Source organism: Drosophila virilis, chromosome 4 (genome assembly GCF_030788295.1).
Source record: "Drosophila virilis strain 15010-1051.87 chromosome 4, Dvir_AGI_RSII-ME, whole genome shotgun sequence".
Classification (NCBI taxonomy): Eukaryota; Metazoa; Arthropoda; class Insecta; order Diptera; family Drosophilidae; genus Drosophila; species Drosophila virilis.
In genome coordinates this window covers 11502483-11520085 of record NC_091546.1, presented here as the reverse complement: position 1 = coordinate 11520085, position 17603 = coordinate 11502483, and the positions used below count along the sequence as shown (strand labels likewise).

Below are 17603 nucleotides of genomic sequence, written 5' to 3'. Positions count from 1 at the left end.
CCTCTAGAATAATCTGGCATTTAAATCTGGTCACCGATTTTATAGTCGAAATTCATGTCCAAATCTTACCCCAAGAATCGTATGTAGACATGGGTCAAAACTTACCACCTCCATAACTCGGTCAAATCTCATCCGATTTTTACGAGGTTTGTATTTTTCTGAATGGTTTTACCTCTAAAATAATCTGGCATTAAAATCTGAACACCGATTTTGTAGTCGAAATTCATGTCCAAATCTTACCCCAAGATTCGTATATAAACATGGGTCAAAACTCACCACCCCATAACTCGGTCAAATTTCATCCGATTTTTTCGAGGTTTGTATTTTTCTGAATGGTTTTACCTCTAGAATAATCTGGCATTAAAATCTGAACACCGATTTTATAGTCGAAAATCATGTCCAAATCTTACCCCAAGATTCGTATATAAACATGGGTCAAAACTTACCACCTCCATAACTCGGTCAAATCTCATCCGATTCTCACGAAGTTTGTATTTTTCTGAATGGTTTTACCTCTAGAATAATCTGGCATTTAAATCTGGTCACCGATTTTGTAGTCGAAATTCATGTCCAAATCTTACCCCAAGAATCGTATGTAGACATGGGTCAAAACTTACCACCCCATAACTCGGTCAAATTTCATCCGATTTTTACGAGGTTTGTATTTTTCTGAATGGTTTTACCTCTAGAATAATCTGGCATTTAAATCTGGTCACCGATTTTATAGTCGAAATTCATGTCCAAATCTTACCCCAAGAATCGTATGTAGACATGGGTCAAAACTTACCACCTCCATAACTCGGTCAAATCTCATCCGATTCTCACGAAGTTTGTATTTTTCTGAATGGTTTTACCTCTAGAATAATCTGGCATTTAAATCTGGTCACCGATTTTATAGTCGAAATTCATGTCCAAATCTTACCCCAAGAATCGTATGTAGACATGGGTCAAAACTTACCACCGCCATAACTCGGTCAAATCTCATCCGATTTTTACGAGGATTGGCTCTTATTATGTAAATATACGCACAGACACATGACCTCACTTTGGAAATGCTTTCTTGAACAACTGCGTTGTTTATTGTTAAATCTTCCAAGTTATACTGTAAATTTAGATTAGTAATCTGTGGTAAGCGGAGAGGACCTATAAGAAAATGTAGGGACCAAATGTGGCAACCTCAGGTCTTACATGTCCATATCCACCGTTCAATGAACAGGATTGTGATATTGACTTTTATCAATGCTGAAAGAGGAAAATATGAGCTCCGTAGACACATTGCTGAGTCTTTGAGATCGAGTCCTGGAACTGAGCCGGAGATGACTTTCACGGCCTGTTACATACATATACACATAGTCATTATATCCATTTTATCAACGGCTTCAGAGTAAAAAACTCTTTAGGTAAACCGTCAAATAACTCGTATGGGATTAATTTTGCATTGGTAGGAGTTGATCTCAATTCTCGGCCTGCTTTATCCACATTTGGAAATAGACAACATCTATAAAATATTCAAAAGATGCCAATACGCCGACATTGACGAATAGTAGTTAGGGATTGTGGATATTGGCCAGAGGGTAAACGAGTTTATTGCTTGGCCAAACGACGAGCGTTGGTTAAACAAAGGCAAGACGTCAATAAACTTATTTGTTGGCCGAACAAATTGTCGGCAAATATATCGAAACACAAATAAGCACAGGATATAGCGCAAAAGATGAAGAACGAGAAGGAGGAGAAGGAGGAGGAGGCAAGGCGTGTCCCCAGATGTATGCAATAATAAAAATGGAGGACCGCTTGTAATGAGCCTTTATTTGAGTGGTCGTCATGGACTCAGCCGCACTTGGCAGCCGGCAACGGGGCGTATGAATAATCGAACTTAACATTTGGCATGCCAATGACCCGTCTCAAGAAGACGATTTGTGTAATGAACTTGAAGAGCATTATCTATGCGACTGTTGCGCAAGTCCAGCCCAAAGTAAGTCCTATAAAGAATTCTTAAGTTGCAAATAATAAAACCGCAGGTTTACCTTCGCAGAAACTTACGCTCATTTGCCGCTCCAGTTGTGCGCTCTGTGCGCTTTCATAAACTCATTCTGATGGACTTCATTAAACTTTTGGGGAACTCCTCAAAGAGGATTAACAATGGCCCGCACCCGAAGGGACGTGCGGCTAGTGGGGTGTGATTGCCTATAGAAAAAGGCCAAGCGGCTTAATTTGTCAGCAGTGAAAATTATGGAAAAAATTTGTCAAATATTGAGCAGCCATGCAAGCTGCCTGAGCGTTATGTCAATAATGCTTAAATATTTTAATTACCATACGGGCAGTGGGTGCAAGCGGGTGATTGCGGGCTGGAGCACTACACGCTCTACAATCATTCGGTTGACGTGCGGCTTATGCTGGCTCATTAGCGTCAATTCTCATTGCGTATGCTCTGACATTTTAGTGGCATTGGCATGATTAGCTAGTTGCCTCTGCCCCTGCGCCCACCCTCAAATTAGCATGTGATTTGGTTGCCATTCAGGCAATTTGAAATGTCAGTTTAGTCGCTGCTACCCCAAGTGCCGGGGCACTCACAAAAAGTGTCATGTTCAGTTTTTCGCTGACGTTTGATATTTGCCACCTGCTGCACCCGTTCTCCGCAGCTCTCTCAGCCAAATGACACTGTTACGAGTTGGTGTCATGAATGCGCTTTTTGCGTTCCCGCATGCCTTTAATCCCGCCAGACAGTCAGGTGCGAAAGACTCCGCCCGCCCACTTCACGGCCACAGAATGTTTCATTATGCGGCTCTTTCCTCGTGGGTCACACGCGACGCTCTATGCAATTTACAGTTCCCTGTTTTTGAATATACTCTACTTTGACAGGGACGATAAAATGTTGTGTGATTTTCTTGTAATACTGTTATCATTGTTGAATCAATGTGAATGTTTTATCTCTCTCTCTCTCTCCCACTATCTGTATACGACGGCAAGCCTATTGAAATGTTGTGCAACAAAAACTTTGAAGTTGATTTCCATTTCTGTATACAAACATTATTCAATAAATTTGTGTAATTAAATAAGTACATTGCTGGGGGAAAAAGCAGAAAAGCAGAAGAAACACTTGTGTCAAGCAGGCATGCAAATCAAATAGAGTGCGAGAGTTGGTTAAAGTGTATGTTAAAATTATGAACATGATAATTATTTGGGCGGACAGCTGGCCGAGAGAGTTTCTACTCTACATACATCACAATGTAAGACTGAAAGCAGGGCATCTGATAAAAGTCTCATATGAAACTAACTCTTTCAGTATAAAGGGTATTTAATCATCGGATATTTGCTGTTGTTGTTTTCTTTACGTGCTTTATTTACTTTACGTTTTCACCTCGACATCTTTCGTTCCGTCCGCATGTAGGCGGCCTAATTTCATTTGCCATTGCCTTCGCGTAATTTATTTCACCGCTAATTTGTATAAATTCTTTCTCTCAGCCGCATTAAAGCGACGCAGAGACATCAACACAAAATGGCGGACATTTAGCTGCCAGTTGGCAGTCCCGTTTGTTCCCCTGCCACACCAAGCCCTCTCTTCCTTTTGACATTTATTGCCTTTGCTGTTCATGTTCTTCTGGCTGCTTGCAGTTATTGTTGTTGCTATCATAGTGGTTATTGTTGTTATTGTTGTAGTTGTAATTCATGCACCTTTATGCTTATAATTAAGTGTCTGGACTCAGCTCGCTCTATGCGGTTAAGCTTGTCTGTCCGCCTATGCGCGAGCGACGCGTTTAGTGTGCGAATTTATGACTGTTTTATGGTAGCATACGTTTCGTTACTGTATAATAAATCTTCTTGTTTTCATCATGGCCATGACTTTAATTTAGTGTTTCTATTATATACACCTGTATATAACTTGTCAACAACAAAACCTATTAATATGCCTATGTCTTGCCTATTTCTTAGCTTATTGTTTAGTTTGAAAGGTCACAGTCCAATATTTGAATATAGCCAGCGAATATTTATATTTTTTTTGCTTAATTATCGCATTTTTCATTTACCTGCTTATATATTTTCATTCATTAATTAAAAAATGCAGTTATTAATTTAGCAACAGACAAAACGGAAATTCGATAAGTCTTAATCGATAAGTCAGCACCATTTGCGCTTTAGCATAGACAACAACCAATCCCAACTTCCAACTGTAAGAAACTCAAACTTGCGCTACACTACACACTTGGCTGTGCCACGCTTACAAAGTAGCTTTCGACAAACGCAATGTTGGCTGCGCGCAAAATGCTTTGTTGGTTATGCGCCAATTTTGAATATATGTTGATGGTGGAATGTTGAAAAATTACAGGTTGCATTTGAGGCTTTGATAAAGCACAGAGTAATTAAAGCTTAATTTATAATTGTGCAAGAATGAAAATAGGCACACTTCAAATAAAAAATGAATCAAAATAGAATATGAATTCCACATTCTGTTATATAAGATATATGATTAAGTAAGTCTCCCCGTCTTAGCCTAAGCGAAAGTAAATTATTCACTTCATATAGCGACTTTCCATTAAATGGGTAAAATCAATACTGATTCGAAAGGGATAATCGGAAAAAATGTAAATGGGCAACTCAGCACAGTAATTTTTTTCTTACATTTTGCGAATTCATATATTAAGAAGCAGCGGGATAAAACGCTGAAAATTGAATTTTCCTTTGGTTTTGTTTGCAATAAGCATATGTTGATTACAGTTTTCTGAAAATGCCACAGTGCTTACCCACATGGCGAAGTCCAGGAATTCGTTAGTCGCTCATAGCTTCCGCCAAATGGCAGTCGATGCCAACTGGCCAACTAGGCAGCTGTAGAAGACAAATGCGCCACTGACACGTGTTAAGAATTCCGCACATGGCAACTTGCTGGCCAGTTGAAATGCCACACAGCAGCAGCATCAGCACACCCGGCCACAGACTCGAGGAGGCACTGGCTCATGCATATGCACAGAGTCTGGCGAGACGATTTACATTGGCCGCCCGCCCAGAGTCCAGACTGCGACGGCGATGGAGACAGTGCAGACCCTTTTTAGTTGTTGGCCAGAGTTCTGCACAAATTTCATAACAAATGACTAACAACATGGCCAAGCAAGGCAGCTACAAGGCAGCAACGACAATCGCAGCTAGATAAACAGCAGCAGAAGCAACAGCAGATGCAGATGCACATGCAGAATCAGATACATGTCCATGTTGTGCAGTCGTATCTGCATGTGCACAGCGGGCCGATTAAGCGAAATGATGATCAAAGTGCTGCAGCTCCAGTTGGGGCAGCTATTGATTGCGTGTGGCAAACAAATGCTACAGACTGCCAAAGCTACCAACTGGGCGCACAGGAAGCGCCCGGTGCGCTTATCTCGATCTATGTTATCTGTGCCTGCATCGCCGACAGACAGACGGACCGACTGACCGACGGACAGACAGTCGGTCAGCCGACCAGCGCCAGCTTAATATTCAATTTGTGCGAACGTTTGTTAAATAAGTGCGCCTCATCTGCCTCACCTACCCCTCAGCCTACCTCACTGAAGCTATGTATTTGTATATTGAAAATTTTCCCTGGCTTGCCTGGTAGCCTTAACAAGTCTCAGTCTCAGCCTCAGTTCCCAATTCGTAATTCCCAATTCCCAGCTCTTGGACAAGGGCGAACGCAATCAGCGTCTGGGGCAGCGTCTGTGGCAGGCACGTAACGCAGCTTCCGCGACGCGCAACTTGTTGCTGGCAACACTTCATTTATTTTGATAACCATAAGATTGCGAATAATAAAAAAACGGCAAACAATACACAGCCAGTTACTAGAGTCGAGCTACCCGCTGCTAGCTTCTAGCTGCTAGTGGAATAAGTCCAGGTCAACCCTTAGCCTGTAGCTGCTTGATTGAAATTGCAGACGACGCGCTGGGGCTTCGGGAACGGGCGCACAGATTCGACACGCATTTTCATTTCGGTGGTCAGGTGTCAGATGACCGCGCCGAAGTTGACAACTGACACGACAGCCAGGGCCATTGGCTGCGCGCATCTCGGCATCTGCGTTGCGGTTCTGGGTCTGAGCCTGGGTCTGGCTCTGGGTCTGACTCTGGAGCTGTGTCCGTGTCTGGGTTAGGCACAGCCAATGCCATTGGCATTGGGTTAGGCACTGGGTGTGGCAGAAACGTATTTGCAAACACAATTTTATAAAAAATGTGAACATATATATATTTTTGTTATAATATATGGAAATGCGGCAGATAAAGGATATTTAAAATAATTTGTTTGCATCAAGATGACACAAGCAAACACAAAGAAAACAAACGACAAATGTATACCCATGTAATACACATTCATTTGATCATCTAACATAGTCTGTGAATTGTTCATAAATACAGCAGAATGCTTTGAAAGATCATTCTGGTATAGATTTAAAATGCGAAAATCGAGCGTTTGAATAGTTCGTTCAGTAACATTTTTTTTCATTCTTTTTTGGGGGTTAACACGAAAGTTCGTCAAAAATTCGCGTAAAATAGCAATAAAATTACATGCAAATATATGCGCGATCTGGTCACACTGATTGCCGTTGGCTCTTGGGCAAGTACAAGTCACGGCACATGTCATAAATCCCTGGTGCTAACTGTACTGCACAGTTTGCCATGACATGGAGCAGCTAGTACACCCGTATGGTTACGTAGTATCGTGCTTTCTTGCGTTCGCCTTATAAGGTTCGCTCAACACTCAGGGCTTGCCAAAAAAAAAACAAAAAATACAATTGTTGCCCAGCTGTGTCAATGGCTATGGCTTAGCAATTGTTATACCCTGCGCCTATTGAAAACGCTAAAAATGGGTGTTTTGTGCTTAATGTACATAACAGGCATAAAGAAGCTTTTCCAACCTGATAAGCTAAGAATATATATTCTCGAACAAGGGCTGCGAGCTCTGAGAATGTAAAAGCGGGGAATATAAAAGAACTTCGGTCGTCTTATTTGCTTGGCCAAAACTATTTTTCTTTAAATCTTCAATAATTTTACTATGTTTCTACGAAGAGCTTAATACCCCAAATATAGTATGTAAAGTATAGTATACAGTCCAGAGTATTATAATTCACCATTTTGGGTTAACTGTGGGTAGTGGACAAGTGGCGTCTTTAGGTATTCATGTATGTATTAGGTATCTTGTAGTCGGACAATCCCGAGAATAGTACCCTTACTTGTTGTTTCTGTTATTGTTGTGACTTGGGCGCATGTGCAACGCCTCCTCCTGCTCACCCATTGACTGATTGCAGTGCGCTTTACAGCCCCCGTCGCATCATTCCCGCCGCAGTCAGATATTGTTGGTAATTTTTCAGCCGCTGATTGTTGCAGTTGGCTTGTTTGTTGGTCTTTCGCCTGCCCTGACTTAGTTTTATGCACGAGGTCATCGCTTGCGGTCGGACCGCCCGCTACAAGAGACTGTCTGACTGTCAGCCCGTCCGTCGGTCCAGCCGTTCTTCTAGCTATCTATCTGGCTGTGCGACTGTCTCCAGAATGTTTGTTACTTAGTTGGGCATTTTTATCTATTGCCGCGCACGTCGGGTCACATTAACGGTGCTTTCTCAACGCTCGAGTTCTGCAATTTGATTTCCATGGCCTTACCTTTGAGTTTTCGCATGCTCTCTGACTGTTTGGTACTCTCTACCCCTGGAACTGGGACCAGATGCTCATTGGGCTCGTCGGGCTCAGTTGCTTACTTTGCTAGAACTTTTCAGCACAGACAAACAATTAAAGTCTTCGGAATTGTTTCAAACTGTGGCAAGCTGCCATTGTTATAGGGCTTACCGCACACACTTGTTGACTGTCTTTGGTGCATGCCATGGAATCTCTGCCGTTTGCGGTTATATAATCTTGTGTGCGATAACTGCACTAGAATGTCATAAATAAATTCTACAAAAATATGGCTGCACTTTGGGGCCTTACCAGTGATATCTCTCAGATGCATATCTATTCTGGTGTTCCTCTTGATATGATTCTACAATATATTCTAAAGAACTAATAAATACTTAACCATTAAGTAGTTAAACTATATAAGAATTATGTAGGACAGAACTCTTGTAATATTTTCTCCATAGATTCTTTCTATTCAGCTACTGTGCTATTTAAGAGATATCTTTATACAACACAGATTCTTTTACATTTTATATTCGAATTCAATTTTCCGCTTAAGTGTTTTATTTTCTACAGACACATTTTGAAAGATGCGCACCTAAATTTGAAAAAATGGGCACTTAATTTTAAGTACTAACGAGTACACAAAGATTCAATTAACGCGAATAATGGCCTCAAATTGCTTTTGGGGTTACTCGCAACTGAACCAGTTTCGGGGCTCTCAGTCCGGAGACAGAGCTGTTAACACCTTGTGCCACATTTGAGTAGTGGCCAACACCTCCCCAAAATGAAGACCTTTGTGCAACTGTGGCGCATAATAAGCAAATTAAAATGTTAATCATTGGCAGAACACAAAGGTCCGCCTTGGATTGAATTCTTTGCAAAGAGCCGCATTCGAAATCGCAGAAATTCTCAGTAAATTTTGCTTTCGAAACAGCAAAGCAGTTGGAGTTGGTCTTTGGAGTGTAACTTGTTATTTGGTGTAATTAATTTTGAAGCCAAAGTGCTAATTAATTCAGAGAGCAGGGCAGAGCGGCAACGAACTGCTTTGGGCGAAGGCGTTGGAAGAGCAACAGAGCAAATTGTGGCCAACATCCGCCGGACAGCGGCAAATTGGACGCGCTGCCTTTCAGGCCAGCACAGAAGCCGACGCCGACGCCGTCGCAGAATTAATGGCTAGACCGAAACCCAAACTAAGGCGCAATTTCTTAAGAATTTGGAAGACAGGAAACTTGCATAACTGTACGCGCACAGCTCACAGCTCAAATCTTGAAGGTTCTTTCTGCGTGCACACTTACGCAATGCGGCTGCAAAATGTCAGGCCAAATCAGAGATGAGAGATGTCCCGCCAGCCACAGTCAGCAGCAACTGAGACAATAGTAACGCCTACCAATACCTTTAATTATAGTACCAGCCGCCAAGGAGCGCAGCCTGGGGCTGTCCTACTTGCTGCAGCTGTGCCCATAGCCTATGACTGGGGCCAAACATGACGCACGTATAGAAAACATATTTCAAACTAAACAAACTCATCAGAAAAAAACGCTGGAACGCGTGCAAAATTAAAAGTAAAGCGAGAAAAAATGTAGACAACGCAGCAGGCAACTGGCAACTGGCAGCAGGAGCTGGCGGCATCAGGTTCAACTGAATACTGTAAGCGTCTAGAATGCCGCTTGTTATGCGCTGCACAGCGCCAAGGTCGTGCGATTTGATCTCTGGGGCGTTCACTGGGGCTGCTCCCAGTTGCCAGTGACGTCATTTGGCTAAAAATTTGATATTGTGTTAGTTTTGCTTTTGGCTTCGAGGTAGAATGATTCACAGATTCACATATTAAAAGTCAGGGCTGCGAAACCGGAGTCGAGCGCAAAGTTCCAAATTAGTTTTAACTAAAAAACGAACCCCAAAACCAAAACAGTTGGCCACAAAACAGGCGAACCTAAACCCGAAGCATTTTTTCAACGCAGAAGACAAACGATTACTCATTAAAAATTGATTCATATTTTTTAAAAATTCTGACAATCCTAAACCAAAAACCTGGGCCCAACCTGCCAACCTAAGGGTAGGGTTTTATATCAAGCCGTGACTATATGTTTTTCTTTTTGATTAGCAGCCCTGCTATAAGTTTAAATACATGGGCTATGCTTATATGGACAGGCTCATCTATTGGCCCGGCTTAAAGACGCCTACGTTTCCAGTTAGCGCCTCATCAAATGCTTAATTCTTGGACTTGGAAAATTGCTTAACTTTCGGTTTGGCTGCTTTTGCTTTTATCTGCGCTATTCAAAAGGCTTCGGGCAATTTAGCAATTATAAAATGATTAATTTTTGTGCATTTTCTCAACACCTTCCACTTAGCAGCGCACTGTGACTGGCGACGCCGGGGTAGCTGGGGTAGGTGGGGCAGCTGGATTCGGACCCTGGGCCAGGCGTTAAAGCGCAACTACTGTCGATTTAAGTGCCGTTGGGCCCATTGCTGTGTGCAGGGTATCATTAGGCCGGGCAAAACAATTTAAAATAACTGCCGCAACTAGCATAATAATATTAAGAAGCGACTGCCAGGCATTGCCCCCTGCCATAGACAATTTTCATAATGGCCAGAAATAAATCTGCGAGCAGCAGACGTCCCAACTCTGGGAACCCTGAATGCGCCTGGCACAACTTAATTAATAAACTAATGAGCAGTTTGCAGGCAGCCAAACGAGGTCCATTCTCAGCCCGGGCACAGCCCCCGTAACCAACTGAGCGAGAGATTATCTACATGACCGCACTCAACGGGGCCCGTGTACTGCCCAGCCTATTTGCAAAAGATCAGCAAGAAATTAAAATAAATTGTGCAACGTGCAAATATGCCAAAGATCCCTGAAAACTAAAGCCGCAAACGTGTTGTGCAATCAGAAACAAAAACAAAAACACAAAAAAACAATGAAAATAAAGCAAAATGTTTGATTTATGCAAAAATGAATTCGGAAATATCTCGCCATTCTACGTGACCGTAAAGCCATACTCGAAATACCTATAGAAAAAATATATATGCATCTATACATTTTAAATAAATATGTATCAGTTGGAGCTGATGTCAGCTGGCAGGTTTATTCATAGATTAGGTACTACAGATTGGAGCTCAACTTTTTTTTTAAATAATCCAAATTTAAATGCTGCTGTTGAATGCAAAAATAGATTTAATCAAATCTGAGGGTTGAACTAGCTCAAGCGAAAATCAGCAGACTCACAAATTAAAAGGAATGTGTTTAAGGTTTGATCAAGCAAAGTAGCAAAAAATAATTTAATTTGAGCTGAACTGATTCCTATCAATTACTCAAAAATTGCTGCACTCTTGTTGCCGAATATGAGAAACATTTGTCGAATCGATGCAACTGTGCATATCGAAATCTTGTATTATAAAATAATCTCAAACGTAATCTCATTAAAACAGAAATTTATCTAAGAATATAAAAAAGCAACTTTGCTTTCACACAGATCCAGTTTTCTTATTTGGCCAGATTAATACAACATTAGTTGGGTATTTTTTACTGTAAATTTGAAATTATTTAGTTAAAATACTTAATCGGTAAAAAGATTAAGAAAAAATGTTTTTTTTTTTGATTGTTTTTGATGAGACTGCCTGTGTGCTAGCTATACAAAGTCTTGCCGGATGGAAAGCAATTCTTCTTCGTCTAGAGATTTGGTCAAGACTGGCAATGAATATTATTTTATATTGATCGGACTTTTTGTTTTATTGAATTGATCAATGACTTTTGATTTATTATGAAGAACATTTTAAATAACATTTTGTTGCCCTTTAAGGTATGATTAAATATTTATCTTATTTTTAAAAATTGGCACATACCAATAGTGCCAATTTCAAATTAACTAACTACTAAATCAGTTGCTACTTCAGAAACAGAACTTCGAGAAAAAGCTTTCGATGATATAGATCCGGCATATGTACTGCCTGCACCGAAGACTCACCTATGCAAAGTTTAATGACGACGGCTTAAGTACAGAGATAGAAACAGAAAGACTCACTTGCTATTACAGACGGAGTCTGAGATGTTTTTTTTTAGCAAAATGTTAAAATCCCGTATAAGGATATGGCTACTAACCTTGCTTAAAGATTAATAGCATAGGTTACTTTGGCTATGTGACCTTATATATGAAATTTGCTTAAAAATATAAACAGTCGTAAGACATAGTGAAACCTAATCAAAAGAAGATATTAGCACAAGCATATATGACTAAGACTAGAATATTCCTAAATACGACGTCTAATACAATCATAAAGAACGATTAAATACGTGTTTTAACGTCTCAGTCTAAATGTGTCATAAATTACAAATAATGCATAAAAGCGTGTTTTACAGCTGTGTCATTTAAATCGGAGAGTTTTCTGAATGATTTTCAACTTGTTGCCTAGTATGAAATTCTCGTCTGTAAATTTCCCTATTATTGCTGAGATGAGATTCCAAACATTAAAGGTGGGCAATGAACATACTCTAGGCGCTTCTAGTTTAAGATTCATCATATAAAAGCGAATCAAAAAGAGAAAAAAATAAAAGTGAACAATGCCAAAGTGCTGTAGGCATTCGCGGGAAAGGTAAATCATTTTGTTTTCACTCTCAGATGGTGCGCGGACTGCCGCAGTTTAATTATCACAATTCCAGATTCGGTGCATGTAGCTGAGGCTCGAACAGCTCATAAATTGTGCGGCGAACAAGTTGATGCTGACGGCGACTGTTGCCACTGCTGAGTCGCAAAAGAAAATAACACAACACAGCACAAAATAAGAAATATTTATTGCAACTTGTAAATTGAAAATCGTCTTAGTTTTGGTTTCGACTGTTGCCAGGGCCACGACGTAGAACATGACTAGAAACCTATTCAAATCAATGAAAACTGATAGCCTCGAAGGCAAGAACCAAGTCATGATTAACATAGGCTTGGCCCTAAGTAGTACTCACCCAGATGCTTCGCCAAAGATGGCACCGGCATAGGCACCGGCTACGTCCGTGTCCGGGTCCGGGCCCGAACGTGTAGCTTTTAAGCGACATGCCAACACTTGAGCACTTGACCATGCAACTGGTGCGTCTGCTGCTGCTGCTGTTGCTCCTCCTCCTTTAGCTGCGGCTGCTGCTCCTGCTGCAAACGTATCATTAACAAGTCACGACAAATTCGCGGTCAGACATTTGAAAAGCCAATGCCAAATTTGGTGAGGACAACGCCGACAGTTGGCCCAGCATTGGCATTAGATAAACTCCAACTTTAAGTACAACTCCGACTGCAGCTTTCTCTCTCTTGCGCTCACCCCCTCCTTACCACCACATCGCTGAGTTCCTTGCCGAGTGCCAAGTACATGGACAGGTTGGCTGGCACTGGAAACTGGTGACTGCCGGCGGCTGCTTTGAACAGACCACCGCCAGTTTAGAGGTGTGAAAAATCTAAAATGCAAACACACGAGTGCCACAATATCTCTGAAGCTCGAGCTGCAGTCCATTTGTAGTTGCTCCCCTGGGCGCTGCCAAAATAAAAAATAAAAAATAAATAAATAAAATGAAAGAACAAGAAATCAAACCCCGGCGTTGCCAGGCTGTGGGGTTGCATCCAGCTACGATTCTCATACGCATGAATTATTTATTTCGATTGTCTGCGCGCTTTTGCTTGCATTATTTTTAGTGGCCATAAAGAGGCACTGAATTCATGTGGCGAGCGGGGCCCGAGGTAGCCGATCGCTCAAATTATCGCAGGAGCATGCAAAATTTATTAACAAACATAAAAATTGCTCGAGAATTTATTTCATCTTAATTCAATTTAACAACTTAAACAGCCATAAAGTGTTCACATAGTAAATCAATGAAACGTCCTATGCAGAATTCCCCCTGTCCACATGCATCTGCATCATCATCATCAAGATCTTTGGGGCTGGGGCTGGAGCTGGGGCTGGAGCTAGGGCTGAAGCTAGGCCAGCGGTAGTTGTTGCTGCTGCTCCTTGTGCCCCGTAAATTTATGAGCTGTGCATGAAAATGAGTCAAAACAAATTATGCTGCGACTGCTGCGGCTGATTGACAGTGTTCCTTGGGAGCAGCAGACGCCGCTCTAAATGGAGAAACCATCCAACGATTATGATGTGAACGTTGCGCTGCCATCAGATTTCCATCAGAGACCCCAACAATTTTGAGGCATTAATCATCCCGCTAAATATGAGGGTGGGTCAATAATTCAACTTCACAAGCCGAAAGCTACTCTCACTCTTTGATAAGCATCATTTATGTACGAACTGTTTTCCATAATATCCATTTGACAGCCATAAAAACTAACCCCAAAATAGCCCGAGGGATATGTGCGATTATGCCTACCTATAACGAGGCTCGCCTTTTGCATATGTGGCATAGTTTCATGCGTATATATGTATTCGGATTTTAACTGGGATTATTATTCAATGTGAATATTTCTTGATAATATTTTGTTCATGTTTTTTGTGTAGATTGAAAAAAATTTAAAATATGTTCACGTCTTTTACAAATATACTGTTCTTTCTTAAATATGACATATTTTAAAATCTTCAGGGAATTTAAATTTGAATTTTTCTTTCATAATGTAAGTTTTTTTTACTATATTCTTAAAGATCAGTGCTAATCTTCAAATTCATAAGCAGTCCGTCTGGATTGCCAGCCGGGCTTGCTTTAAATATGGATTATTTCTTAGAATTTGCTTTTTAATATATTATTCGTAGATGAGAAGATTGTGAAATAATTTAAAATAATTTAAGTGTTCGTCAAATGAGTGAAGTTTGATGGCAACAGAATATGGTAGACTGTGAAATCTTAGCTCTGACAGTAGCAGCCATCGGCGGTGTTCTTCTTGACCCAGTCGACAAATTTGCTAACTCTGGCATAGACGCCGGGCGCATTTGGCTGGGCACAGCCAAAGCCAAAGGACACAACGCCGGCGAGCTTGTAGCGGCCCTCGTTGACAATCAGCGGACCTCCGCTGTCGCCCTGGCAGGCATCCTTGCCGCCAGACTTGACCAGGCCTGCGCAGAGCATAACCTCTTGAATCTTGTCCTTGTAGCGGGTGGTGCGGCACTGCTGGTTAGTGATGATGGGCACGCTCACCTCTTGCAGGTAGTTGCTGGTGGTGCCGCCTTCCTTAACCAGACCCCACCCAGCCACGACAGCCTTAACAAGAGAGTAGTTTGGGGTAAGCGCCAATACGATCGACTCAGCTACCAACTTACAGTTTTGCCATCAAAGTTGTGATTGACATCGGGAAGGCAAACGGGACGCATGTTGCCAGTAAGTGGCACGGGTGCCTCAAGCTTCAGCAGCGCCACATCGTTGACAATGCGGTTGGGATCGTAGTTTGGATGTATTGTGGTCTGCACCACCTTGCGCACAATGCCAGGGTCGCCCGAGGATCTGTCCAGCTGCAGCAGCCGCACGGTAATCTGATCCCTGTTGCCGTGCACACAGTGAGCAGCTGTGAGGACATAGCGATCGTTGATCAGCGAGCCGCCACAGAAGAGACGCGCATAATAGCGACCCTTGACCAGCTGGGCGGTCCATGGGTATTTGTTGGTGCGCACCTGCTGGCCGCCCACAATGCGGTTGACATTCGGAGTGCCGCAGACTGTGCGAAATGAACGGACATAAAGGGAGCGACTTATAACTCGATGAGATAACGACAGGATGAATTCCGGCTACTCACAGCAATTTGTTTTCGTGGTGCACTGGCCGCCGCGGTTGCCGCGCGGAGGACGTGCTCGAACATCGTTGAGTGGCAGCACCGGCTGCTCCACTAGATCTACGACATCGCCAAACTGTTGATTGAGTGTTTGCTGTGGCGCCAAGTATTCATATTGAGCCAGCGCCAGGCTGCAGCCCAGCAGCAGCGCTGCCAGAGCCAGATAACAACGCATCTTGACTGAAGTTGGTTCGGGTGGCAAGTGACGACGCTGTTTGAACAGCGCGTGCTACTTATACAGCAACGGCAGCTCTTTTAATTTTTGTTATATTTTTTTTTTACTAATAAAATTAAAAATATGAATGTTTTATTGCTTGTTTAAACAGTTGGAAGATCGCGGCTTGTATCTTTCTTTCATTCGCGTTTTCTTTCTCCGCTTTCTTTGTTTGCTTTCAGGTTTATTTGCATAACACTTTGAGAGTTGCTCGTAGCCAGAACCTAAATGACAAATAAACTTTTATGATGTTATTGTTTTTATACCCTTTACCAAATTAATTGGGCTGCATGGTTGTGTGCGAGAGATATTATTGGTAAGTTATGTGTTGATCTAGCCATGTCAGAGACTAGAAATTTTGATACATAGATCCTCCTGTGCTAGGGCACACAGATTTAGTTGATTTCAAAAAATCGATTACTCCCTCTGTTCCTACGCAGTCAATAAGAAACGATTTTCAGATAATAATACAGAATTTAAAAATACAAAATCTCTCTCGTAATATATACACAGATCCATAATATATAATGCTGTTCCTCCTAAAATTGAAAGAAGTACTTTATAATGCCAGAGCCTTGTGCCTTGGTATAAACACAAATTTGGCCATGTTTATCCCCTGAAAGCCTCATTAGGATTCCCATAGTCCTAAGGTGCGCAACTCGGACCGTTCACTTGTCTGTTCATATAGATGCACTAGAAACAAATGCGAATGTTTTTTGCGGCCATTTGTATCTTAATTACAGGGTATATCCTAGTTGTGCTCTCACTTGTTGCTTTTGTTAAATTTTTAGCATATTCACAAGAAGTGGAGCAAACTTTAAGCCGCCTCCACACATGCTGCTGCTTAATGGACTTTTAATGCGACGCTGGAGAGGCTTAGGCATACTCATCGCCGCCGTCATTATTATCGTGATGATGATCATTAACATCATCATTGTAATCTTTAGCGTCATCGACATGAGCCGCATGTGACCCAGCTCGACCAAAATAAACTCAAACTCCAACTGAAATTCGCTGAGTTGGCAGCTTCGAGTGCCTTTCATTCGATTTGTGTGCCACTGTCGCTCGCAAATTCTGTGCTTCTTGTGGCCACTGGCAGCATAAATACTCGTACACTTGTAGCATAAATATCCTTTAAGTGCCGGTTATCCGGTATCATCATTAACCAGCAGCCAAACGCCCGCTTTCACGCTGCTGCGCATATTTTACAAGAGTTTAGCTTGCAAACTACTCTTATATATACATATTTATTTTCCTTTTTTCTGGCATATTTTATGTAGCAGAACTCGAGCTGCAATTGGCGTTCTCCGCAATCTGTCCTCTGCCTGCTGGCTGCTCATATTTTGTGTGCCTGGAATGTCGTCGCTTTTGGTGTCTGCCCCCAAAATGGAACGCCGCGGGCTCATTGTGCTCAGCCAAATAAATTATTATTAAAAAAAACAACAACAAGAACAAAATAAGAGCATGTCGTCCGATAATGATGCAACATGTGGCACTTCGGTTGCGGCGCGTGCAAAAATTGCCAATTCAATCATTTTGTGATTAATAAATTATGTAGGACAAGCTGCAATCAAATGTCCATAATATTGCACTTTTAGTATTTTTATATAATATATACCTTGTGAGTTAAAACAAACGCGTTACACAGGTTGGAGCATTATTAGTATATAAGTGAGAATCAACTTTTAAATTGAATACTCTCCACATTAAGCTAGATTAAAAATATAAACAACAAAGATGTATATTGGCATTTACATACATATACGCCCTTTACGCATTGTAGTATGAAAGAGAAAACTGGTAAAAAGACAGAAGGAGACATTTCGAGCGCAATAAAATACATATGTATATAATTATCAACAAGCTCGATCAAGACATTTCTTTTGCCCTCTGAGCAGTACCATAAACAGGCTTAACTTATTTTAAATTATCGATAACATATATTAATATTATGCGTTGCAACCCTCCACACAGCTGTCAATGTATTTAATCACATTATTATAATAATAAAAGAATAGAATAATAGAATAATTTAGTTTC

At 41.5% G+C, this 17603-nt stretch overlaps 2 protein-coding genes across 2 annotated transcripts in view; both read right to left on the bottom strand.

Annotated features, from left to right (window-relative positions):
• Positions 1-12616, bottom strand: part of LOC116651617 (uncharacterized) — a 46069-nt gene extending 33453 nt beyond the window's left edge. The window contains exon 1 of the mRNA XM_070209087.1: positions 12571-12616. Coding sequence (XP_070065188.1) covers positions 12571-12601 — 31 coding nt within the window. The 5' untranslated portion in view covers positions 12602-12616. The remainder of the gene's footprint in view (positions 1-12570) is intronic.
• Positions 12617-14108: 1492 nt separating this feature from the next.
• On the bottom strand, positions 14109-15564 carry LOC6627482 (trypsin-1). Its single transcript, XM_002052096.3, has 3 exons — positions 15314-15564; positions 14844-15235; positions 14109-14784 (listed from the first exon to the last, which is right to left on the bottom strand). Exons 1-3 carry the CDS (start codon positions 15522-15524, stop codon positions 14431-14433), a joined length of 957 nt encoding a protein of 318 aa, XP_002052132.1. The 5' UTR covers positions 15525-15564; the 3' UTR covers positions 14109-14430.
• Between the last annotated feature and the right edge of the window lie 2039 nt (positions 15565-17603).

Bases quoted from the DNA above. Each gene is read 5' to 3' on its own strand.
- LOC6627482 (XM_002052096.3), bottom strand. From the start codon at position 15,524: ATGCGTTGTTATCTGGCTCTGGCAGCGCTGCTGCTGGGCTGCAGCCTG. The intron at 15,236-15,313 runs GTGAGTAGCCGG...CATTTCGCACAG, and splicing joins CACCACGAAAACAAATTGCT to TCTGCGGCACTCCGAATGTC. The intron at 14,785-14,843 runs GTAAGTTGGTAG...TCTCTTGTTAAG, and splicing joins ACAACTTTGATGGCAAAACT to GCTGTCGTGGCTGGGTGGGG.